Source organism: Ammodytes marinus (genome assembly GCF_949987685.1).
Source record: "Ammodytes marinus genome assembly, chromosome: 15".
Lineage (NCBI taxonomy): Eukaryota > Metazoa > Chordata > Actinopteri > Uranoscopiformes > Ammodytidae > Ammodytes > Ammodytes marinus.
In genome coordinates, this window is record NC_137219.1 from 16,873,862 (window position 1) to 16,885,181 (window position 11,320).

The 11,320-nt window shown below is 46.0% G+C and overlaps 1 protein-coding gene across 1 annotated transcript in view; it reads left to right on the forward strand.

The window, feature by feature from the left end:
• Nucleotides 1-4,063: 4,063 nt before the first annotated feature.
• akt1 (v-akt murine thymoma viral oncogene homolog 1) overlaps nt 4,064-11,320 on the forward strand; it is a gene marked incomplete at its 5' end in the record, with an annotated part of 15,674 nt that continues 8,417 nt past the window's right edge. Inside the window, one exon of the mRNA XM_080042706.1 lies at nt 4,064-4,189. Coding sequence (XP_079898832.1) covers nt 4,064-4,189 — 126 coding nt within the window. The remainder of the gene's footprint in view (nt 4,190-11,320) is intronic.

The window sequence follows — 11,320 nt, forward strand, 5'->3', positions numbered from 1 at the left end:
ATCAGCTGATTGGCTCCGTTTGCTAGTCATGCGGCTGAAGGACACCCATGAGCTGCTCCTCCAAGCGAGACCTTGTTGGTGGTCCAGGAAAAGTGCATGACACACACAGAGTGGGAACGAAGGGGAGGAGGGAGGGAGGACATGCATGGGTTTTGTGAAACCCTGGACACAGTAGTCAATGTGTACATGAAATTTTTTTTTCATCTATTGAATACCGGTGTCTGTGCCCAGTGCATCTGGTGAACAGGCCTCCGACATTTCAGCCGGCCTTTTCCTCATTTGTATTAGTTTTTGCTCCGGGAGGGGAACGTGCTCTTCAAAGGAGCAGGCCCACCTGAGGGAGAATGTCTCATGATGCTGCAATGCCGACCGTCTCAGGCTTTTTGGGGATTTTGACTGGCTGCCAGCTCTGCTGCTGGGCTCGCCCAGGCTCCTACACATCCCCTCATTATGGCTGTCATTGGCCACACACTGCTACAGCGCGCACACAAAAACTCACACGTTACTTAATGCAGAACTGGAGTGATGGCTCATCAGAATTGCTAATCTGTCCACCTACATTGTGAGGCTTAAACACATCGCAAATAAGTCTACTGTTAGCATACGACTGCTAAATCCTGTTAAGTGGATACCAAACATCATTATAAAGTTACTTTAATCAGAAACAAATTTTATTATTAAATAATGTATCTATTTGCATAATTGTACCTATTATCTCTTTCTTTGTTGTAAAGATTTTTTAACATGGGTTTAGATGGCCCTCACTGTTAAATAACTGATGTCCAACTCCTCAGCTAATATAAAATTACTAAAAAGTTACGGTAGAGGCACTTATTTTAAATATTTCCTAAAAAATACGAGTGGAAATGTGAGCATGAGTTTCCTTATGACTGGTGCACAATGATGAAAGGGCAATGTTTGTCTAGATCCTAGAAGCTCAGTGAGAAAGGGACTTTTGCAGAGGGGAGACTGTGAGTAAACCAGTAGATATCATTTTGTGATGGCCGGGTATTTAAGTAGTTTGAAACTTAAAGATGTAGCATGAACCTTTTTTTTTTAAACATTTAGCGAAAAAAAGTTAACAACAGACAACTCCAACTTTGTTGATTAAATACCCTCACACTACTACCCAGTGGATCACCAGCAGTGGCAGTGTGAAGTGCCAGCCTGATCTGGGAGAGGAGCCCTGTAGGCAGGGTCCAGCAGCAGAGGGTGTCACACCGGGAAGCCTGGGCTCTGGCCGGGTGTCTGGCCCACAGCGTGGACCCCCTGCCCTGGGTAATGGAAAGCAGTCTTCCTGCTAAATGTGCTGGAGAGAAGTAAATGACTGTGGTGCAGCTGTCGGCATGGCACACTGGCTGGCATGGTGGGGAGGGGACCAGGAGGCTGAGGGAGGTGGCACCTCCACCACTCGCCCTGCGCCCAAGGCAAGCCCGCTGTGTGCTTACTTTCCTGTGCAGAGTCCTCCTGTTCGCCACATCTGTGGTGCTCATGCAGCAGCACTCTCTGCCTCTGTCCCCGTTGTTTCCTTGCTGTCCCCCATTACTGTCCTTCCTCTTGTTCTATTCCATTCCCACATTCTCTCTGAAGAAATAAAAATCTGGTGTTAATACACAGCCTAGGCTTGGTAAACTGGCATGTTGCCAGCAACGGTGGGTCCCCTTTGTTTACATGCCCTTCTTTTATTTATTTATTTAATTTTTTTTTACTACATACCAGTTTACAGAGCCTAGGCTTTGAGTCAACACTGGATTTTCTCTTTCAGCGCACACACAGAACGGACAGGTTGCGGTTTGTGATGAGAAATTAACTTATTTTGACAAAGTGATTTTGACAACAGCCATTGTATCACTGACTCCACCTTTAACTCCCTTGTTTCCTCTCTGCCTCTGCCTGCCTACCAGCCCCCCCCTCTCTCTTGGTCCCCCTCCCCACACACACACACTTCCAGCGCACACTCCTCGCCCACAGCCCCACCACCTTGTTGCTAGGATAACGACCCTGCTGACAACACGGACCCATGGCGGAAGCGTCTATGGGCCAGCAAGAAAAAAAGCTCCCTGTCTCCGACATCAATCACATCACTGGCACCTCTCTCCAGCTCACGGAGGGTTAGGGGAAACGGAGAGGCGGAGGGGCTGCATATCTGTCGGCAGACTAAAAGAGTGGACAGTATGCTCCGATATGTGTTACATACCTCCTCCTCCTCCACATCAGCTTCTCATGTTATTCAGAGGCCGTGCAGGAAGTTTTCTCCAGAAAGAAATGGCTCCTCTAGTCTGGAGTTCACTCCTTGCTAATTTTAGGGTGTCAGATCTTACACTGGCCATTGAGAGTTCATTGGCACTAATTTGCTCTAAATAACGTTTGTTTTTATTTGTTTACCATGCAGTAACCCGGTTAACTAATCCATGGACTGCTTGTTTACGCAGGGAGAGGGGGCAAATCTCAGCCCCCAGTGTGGCAGGGCGGTGGGGGGGGGGGCTTCCCACAGTGTCTCTATGGTAATCAGCAGGTGTCACTCACCACGGAGAAGAAGTGAGGGCTTTCTTACAAGCGTGAGAAAGAGGGGCAGCCTCCATTGCGACCCCCCCCCCCCCCCCCGCCCTCCCCCATACTTTTTTTTCCTGTTGGGGTAGCAGTGGCAACCGCAGTGACAGAGAGAAAGAGAGAGGGATAAGGGGAAGAGACGGACAGAGCGAGGGCTACATTGGAGGCCAGGGTGGCCCTTCCCCACAACCTGTTGATGCTGCTGCCAAAGCCCTGGCAGTGGCAGAGTCTCCCATCCAGCTGCATGGGAGAGAGAGGGGCCAGAAGGGGGGGTGTCAGGAAGACATAAAGAGAAGGGGAATAAAATGAAGGGGCCGAAATTCCTGGACAGTTCAGGATGGCATGTGAGCCTGCCCGGTGCTGCCTTATATGGTCACAGCGAGAGGGGTAAATGGGTAGTGGATGGGTGTCCAGGATGCTCGAGAAGCCCCAGCTCTGGGCTATGCATCAGGCCCCCTGGATTAGCGTCAGAATCCTATGCAACCAAGGGTTTAGGGGCCAAGCTTGGTATTGCAAGTAATGCTTGCGTTCCCTTGTCCCAGAAGTTGATCCCGCAATTCACTCCAATGCAAACAGGGAAGAGGATTCTGTCCCCCGAAATACATTTCTGTATATCAATCAAAGGATCATAATTATCTTAAAATCATCCACAAATTGTATTTGTAAACGCCATCAAATGTGTTGTGTTCATTTTGTTCATTTGCACAAGAAGAAGACGGTGCGTAGCGAAAACAGCCGTAGGGAAACAAATTTCTGTCAGTTTAGGTTCTGCCTCAGTATTGGCCCAGTGCACGGCTCCGTCAATGGAAAAGGCCTTACTTTAATAGATGCTCTGAGGTTTTTCAAAACATGCACGTAAGTAGCCTCGCGTTCATAACGTTCCGTGTGAAAGAACACACTGGGCATGCCCTACTGGTCCCATAACAAGGAAGTGTCCGCTTCAGATTGCACCATACGCCACTGAGCAACTTTCCATTGAAATGAATGGGGGGTAGAGGGGGTCACATTTATTTATGCCATCCTTCTTAAAATACATACATGCTCTGCATCCCACAAGTAGAGGATGGTGAGGGGCAGAGCTTGGGGTTCAGTGCGAACGCCTGCATCAGGGAGCCCCCTCTCCTCTGGAGCCCTGGGCTCATTTAGATGCAGGGCACAGGGTGGCAGGCCGCAGCTGCAGCCTACAGGCAGGACCCGGCAGAAAAGAGCCAAAGGGATGGCGGGGGCGGCTGAGGAAAAACCAACAAAAGACGTAGCCCGCTCCCCTCCCTCCCTCCTCCCTCGCTTTGGAGTTCTAATTCCCTAATCCTCAACCTCCGCCTACCACCCCCCCTTCTCATCCGATTCTCACCACTCAAACACACACACACACACACACACACACACACACACACACACACACACACACACACACACACACACACACACACACACACACACACACACACACACACACACACACACACACAGTTCCTGCAGTTACCACTGGCTCTCTTCCTCTCATCCCCAAGTCATGAATGGCCAGACGGGGGACAAAACCCAACAGCAGCCCTCTCAGGAAGTCCAACCACTGGGTGTGGGCACTGAGAGGCGCATTTTGTCTGACCCCTCTCCTGGGTTCCTCTCATCGTGTGAGCATGTGTGCAAAGATTATTTAGTGCCAGACGACTATAAGTTGGGCCTCTCTGTCTAAGTGATTGTTCTTGAAATGTTGTATTAAAATCCTTCCAAGTACAAAGACACAGGAAAGAACAAGGCGAGAGAGAGAGGAGAGAGGGAGAGAGAGGAGAGAGGGGGATGACGTGCAACAGAGCTGTTAGTTTGGACACATCGTTAAGGCACTGTGGCCTCTCCTTTTGGGGGCCTGTACGATGAATGCTGCTTGATGTGTCTTATTAAAAGCCAACTAGCCACAGCAGCTGGGACCTCAACATTCCTGTTGTTGTCACGTAGAGACGGACGGAACAGGACGCTCCTTGGAAACAGCCACTAACCTCTGTCACTCTTTCTCTCTCTCTCTCTCTCCCTTCTGTCTAAAGCCTTCCACATTTTTTCCTTTAGTTATTGACCCCCTCAATGAGCCTGCCTGGCCAGCCCACATAGCTTTAGTTTTTTTTTGAAAGAGAACATTATTATATATTTTAATCCCTGTGGGTCTTACTTGCAAGCCCCTTAATGAATCAGGGGAAACTTTTACATTTTCAAAGTTGTTCACACTTGGTCTTTTGAGAATTTGGAATAATTGGTTCCACTTTGATTCACTTTTAAAATATGTTTAAGAGATGTCCTTGATAAAGGTGTTGCTTTGTTACCGAGGCAAAGTCAGTCCGGGTAAGTTTTCAGATCACAAACCAATAGCCTATAGTTCGACACACACGGTCCTAAGCAAACAAGATGATGCGCCACCATGTACAGCTGTGGGCAAACCTGTTCTCTCCTCCTGTACCGTGTGTGTGCGTGTGCGTGTGCGTGTGTGTGTGCGTGTGCGTGTGTGTGTGTGTGTGTCTTGGGTTATAGAAGGCGTGGCAACGGCAGGCTGGAGCTGTCCACACACAGGGCCATGCAGCAGTTGGCAAATAAAGATGAATTCTGTTGTGTTTGGCAGCGGTTCTCCGTTCATTATTTTCCACTTTGCCCAGCGCGCATCCCAGGCCTCAGCAGCTGCTTGTCATGTAAAGACACTCTATCAGGCCCTGACAGCTCCTCCCATGCACACACACAGTACGCATGGCTCATGCACACTCCACTTCCACTCACGGCCCTACATATGTGGGGAACATATGTAGTGATCTGTCTCACTACCACTCCGCTCAGCACTCAACTCTTTTGCACACTTGTGTTGCATTTCTCATCCCCATCTAGTTCTCTCATCTCTCATCTGGTGTCAACTCCATCTCCTTGGTCTTCTGTCCCTCCCCTATTTTGGTTGAGTTCAGCCACATGTCTGCTTTTTAACACTTGACTTTTGTTAGAAATTAGATCGCTTAGACGATTTCCTCACAGAAAAAAGTGCGATCGCGGAAGTTCCAGTCAGACCTGACACTCAAAGTAAGGTTGTTATCTTATCTAGATTGTGGTCAGTCTGTCTGTTGGGCCGGTTTCCTGTTTTGGAAAGCATGTTGACATTAAAAGGGTTTCGTTTACAACAGTGTTGATGAACTGACTGAAAAGCAGAAGGCTCTCTTGTTTTGTTATGAGGCCCATTGTCGTTTGTCAGCACTCTGCACTGTATTTCTCACTGTACACAGGATGTATTCGGGGTCTGCTCTGCAAATCATTGATGTCAAGTCTTATAACAGATTGAACACAGGGATCACGTTCAGTAAAAGAATAGATCTGGTCCGGGTTGATTTAGCTGGTCTCCATTACAGCCACTGAATCATAATGATAATAATACAATATATTGCTGTTTACACATTTACCCTCCTGTGTTCGAACAACAACAACAAAAGCACAGCTGCCAGTTTCTCTTTCTCGTCATGTCAGCGCTAGAGAAAGGACACCATGTGGAAAGTAGAACTGAAAAAAAGCAGAAGAAGGGTTGAAATAGGAAGCTGACAAGGGTCATCTTTGTTGTTGTGTGTGTGTGTGTGTGTGTGTGTGTGTGTGTGTGTGTGTGTGTGTGTGTGTGTGTGTGTGTGTGTGTGTGTGTGTGTGTGTGTGTGTGTGTGTGTGTGTGTGTGTGTGTGTGTGTGTGTGTGTGTGTGTGTGTGTGTGTGTGTGTGTGTGTGTGTGTGTGTGTGTGTGTGTGTGTGTGTGTGTGTGTGTGTGTGTGTGTGTGTGTGTGTGTGTGTGTGTGTGTGAGAGAGACTGCAGAGGTGGTGTAGACATTGACAGACAAACCGGAAATAGCTGCTTCCACTGATGTCATGTGACTGTGTTTGTGGCCGCAGACGAGGAAGTTGCAGTGTTCTCCTGTCTAGAAAGAGCATGAACCAGTTAAGGATGTGCATTGCAGTGACTTCATTCCTTTGTGCCGCAGCACTGGGACAGTCTTCATCAACTCTGTGTCACTGTAGAGAAAATATGACACAAGCCTCCCACAAAGAATTTTGCTACTCTACATTCACCTATGGAAAGTGTGAATTATCTCCTTTAGCAGTCACTGTATCTGTTTTAATCTTGGGAATGGTTTCGACCTTGCGTGTCACATTCCTTTAGCGAGCTTGTTTACCTCTTTCTTTTGTTTGGCCTCGCCCCAGTGACCATGCAGGCTTTATTCTCAATGTCCGTTATATGTCACGGTTACATAGTTCAAGTGAGTGACAGTTGTATTTAGGAGTCTGGTGAATGGGAATGTTGAGCTGGCGTTGTCATCTTCCTGACATCCATGTGACTGAGGACAATGTCTAGATGATAACACACCACGTCACGTCATATGCCATGCCATGCGCTGCTGCGTCACGTTTTGACCACCCATTGTGACTTCTGGTGGGTGCTGCTGTGCGTCAGTGGAGCTGGCAGGGGAAAGGTCAGAACCTTCCAAACTGGATGTTGTTGTAATCTGGTACACACAACTAACCCACCCAAGGCAGCGATACACACACAAAAACACACACAAAAATGTATTTACACACAAGCACATGCACCCGTTCATATAAACACCTGTCTCTGCCTGAGCTCTTGTCTGGTGTAACGGTGTCAGGTAGGGAGCTCATTATCCTGCCTCTGCATTGTGCACATACTGTCCTCACTGCGGGCTGGCATGGACCACTATAGCTAGGGGGATATGGGTCAGCCAAAAACCAGACCACAGAGCGAGGCACCAGCTGGGACCCAGCTGAGGAAAAACAGGGCTACGGTGTACGGAGGCCTCAGGAGACTTTCTGGCCGCAGTGTGAAAGATTTTAGGCAACTTTTTATGTTTGTGTTGAACAGGCTATTGGTCCAACTCCCAGCTGATACTTGTATAGCCTCTCTTAAATAGCTCCGCTCCTGTGCTTTGGTTATTTACATTTTATGCTGAAGTAAGGACGTCTGGTTCTCTTTTGTAGGGCCCGTGATAAATAGCAGTATGCGTGTGTGGATTCTCCGGGGAGTGGCGCGCACGTGTTTGGGTGACTGATGTGAAAAGTTGATTGGTGAGGCTTGTAGTTTAAAACAGACAAACGACTCATCACGGTAATTGTCAAGGCAATCCGCCCAAAAGGATTCCTGCCGGTGTGTGTTTCAATTAGGACGGCACTGTACCTGACGGCGGACGAGAGGCGAGCTAATTTTCTAAATCAGCTATGTTTGTTATGAAAACGCGTGCTCTGCAGAAAAAAAAAACTAGATGAAAAATCTCCTCCTGTGCCACGTTGACAAATGTGAGAAGATGTTGGACATCTGCTGTGGATTGAACACTAAAGTATATTGTGCTTTCGGTTTGGGGCAGATGTTTTACTCCAGTGTGGTGATTGGTGCCACCACCTTGCTAAGTCGCAGTAAATCAGTGTTTTTTTTTTTACACCCTTCGCTTTGGGTTTAATGGCTTGAAGCTCTGCCGGAAAGTGATATAGACTCCTCCTGGTGTATGTGGTCAACTAGAATGACTGTGCTTCTCTAAAGTGTCATTTTCCTTTCCTGCTCACCTTTTAAAATGTGACAGGAAAATGCCATGTGGAAAATGTCCTATTAGTGTTTGCCGCTCCTGTCATCTCTCTCTCTCTTTTTTTTAAGAATGTAGAAAAGAAGCTGGAAGAGGAAGTTCATATTTTTAAAGGGTCCAGAGTGACACATCTTGAAAAGTGACTTTCAGCCAACTCTTGTCCTCTCCTTAAATATGTTATAAGGAAGTACAGTGAACAGAGGGGACATTACATAGTGGCCTGGACTGTCTCAGTCAGAAGTGTGTGTTTGAAGGAGGGTAACAGAAGCTCATATTGACAGATCTCCCACCTCTCCTCCTACAGACACACACACACACACACACACACACACACACACACACACACACACACACACACACACACACACACACACACACACACACACACACACACACACACACACACACACACACACACACACACACACACACACACACACACACACACACACACACACACACACACACACACACACACACCCCATTTCTCTCTCACACACGCCACACTTCTGTGTTTGAGGAAATGGGGCAATTAAGGACAGCTTGCCACCGCTCTGCATGGGGTTAATATGCGCCTCCGTAATTAAAAATAAATTACACTTTTCCTGTATAAATATTCAAGTCGCACTCCACTGTGTGCCACTGCCTTGTTATGGTATGTAAGCCATTTTTTTCCCCCCGTCTGCACAACATCTGGCACAACATTTCCCGAAGCATCACGGGAATAAATTGAGTTTTGTTTTGCTTTCTTTTTGTGTGATGCTAGTTTGTCTGAGTGAATGGGATGGACATACATGGCTTGAGGTCATGGCTGTTGTTGTCTAGAAAATGGGAATTTGTGGAAAGTTTTGTTTTTGAAACTCAAATTTAGGTTTTGGGCAAACATGCATTGATAGGAAAAGACACACCCGAAATATCTGACCAAAGTGTCGATGGTCAGTTGCATTGTGGGTGATTGTAAGTGCACGGTTTTCACAAGGAAGAAGAATCAGTTCAATGAAAAAGATGATTGAACTGAATACATTTTGATAGTTTTTGTTTCAATCTTAACACCAACAGTGTTAGGATCAGTCTGCTCAATAGGTGCAGGACCTTTTTTTAAGTATTACAGATAAACTGCTAATTAGTTTTTTGTGTGCAAAGTAAATGCATATTGCATTCTAGGTGCTTTTTTCCATTCATAAACGTATATCCTACATTTTTACAGGCCAGTTCAAGGGGTGTGTGTGTGTGTGGGGGGGGTATTCAGAGTTTTTGGACAGTTGGAATTTTCCCTGAGAATTTATATTGCAAGTGTCTGCTGGAAAGAGGACAGAAGGGCGGGGGAGGTCCTGACTTCTACTAAAACCACCATTTGTCCTGCAGCTGACCTACACTAAAGGAAAGATGGTGACAAGTTGGTCATTTTAGGGAGCTCTAGTGAACAGCATAGTAATTGCATTGCTAGAAATGTGTTGCACCTCTGGGAATTAAAAAAACAGAAAGAGAAAGGACTACATGGTTTTGTAATTAATCATGAAAGCACAATGTAAACAAAGTGCTTGTTGTGGATTGGTCAGCGGTTTAAGCATGTGAAAGCGTGTGAAGTTTCTCAATTAAGGTATGTCCGTGAGCAGAACCTGTGAGAAAAAATTGTTGAAATTTTTAATTTTTTTTTCTATCTCGTCTCCCATTACTCATCTGTCGTTTTCAATGTCTCTCTCATATCAGGAGAATACATCAAGACCTGGAGGCCAAGGTATTTTCTCCTGAAGAGTGATGGTACATTCATTGGATACAAAGAGCGACCGCAAGATGTTGACCAGCTGGAAACCCCCTTAAATAACTTCTCTGTCGCACGTGAGTTTTTTTTTTCTTCCTCGGTGAAACCACTGCATTTTTTCCCCTCTGCTTCTTGGCAGCTTCTTTAACCCCGTTTATTTTTTTATTTTTTTGGCTGCTGCTTTCTTGTTTGTACTTGCATTGTTTTCACAAAATATGTTCACAAACTTGTTTTGAAATTACATGCTACTCTATTCGCCCTTAGAAGAAAATTGGCAAATTGTTAACAGAAAGCAATTGTTTATAAGAGCATGCCCGAGTGCCCATGAGGTAAAAGTATGAAAGTAAGTCATCTCTAATATTATGACCAAGGATCCTTTTTATTGTTGTATGTCACTTTAAATAATTATAAATAGCAACATTAATAAATTAGCTTTAGCATCATCTTCACAGAATCGCTGCACGGTTCGTACAATAAGGGCTCTAAAGCAAAGAAACCTCCGCCGCTGAATTTGCATCCAAGACGTCTGGCTACTGACATTAATACATCGAATGTCGTTGCTCTTCTCAGTGTGCGTCTTCCCCAAACTCTCTGTTACAATACTGTGACAGAAAAGAACAGCAATGATAAAAAAAACAATGCCCGGAGCAGCCCCTCTTCACATCGGAGGAAAGTTGCTGTGATAAGCCGCGCAGATGACTGAACACAGCAATTAGACAGCATACTGTTTGTTTAACTAAATGTTTCCTCTCCGACACTCTTGAGTTATCGTGGCTATTAGCCGCCTGATTTCCACTATTTATCCGGGGCTCCGCTCTAAGGGCTCTGTCTCCATCAGCGGTGGCTCGGGGTTTTTTGTCACCACGGCGACCCCAGCGCAGAGGACACATGGTGCGTTCGCTTGCTGCAGCTGGATTACATATTCATTCTGGTGGAGCCATGTTGGATCTCAGTGGTGGTCCAACTCCCCCTGTCCTCCATCTATCAGAGAGAGGCCATTTTTGTGTCAAATTTCTGACATGTTTGCTGACATGTTTCATTTGGGAACAGATGTTAATGTGAGGGGAGGTTGCAGATGGAAATCTCTGCTTCCTAAATTCAGTTTTTCAGACGGTTGTGAGTAATTGTTTTGCAAACTGCTAACAAGACAAATATTTCACACAAAAGTGTAAGAATTCAAAGAAGTGGAGGGAAAGGATGTGATGATTTTTCTTTTGAATAAATCCTCCCTAGAGTAAGCAAAAGAAACGCGTCCGTGCCAATATGACAGGCCAAACATTTTCTGGTTCTTTTGCTGTTTTATATTACTGTAAATTTAATATCTTAAGGTTGTTGAGTGTTGGTCTGTGAATGAAGTTACCTTGGGCTCTGGGAAATCAGGGCATTGTTGTGACATTTTGGAGACAAAACAAGCAATT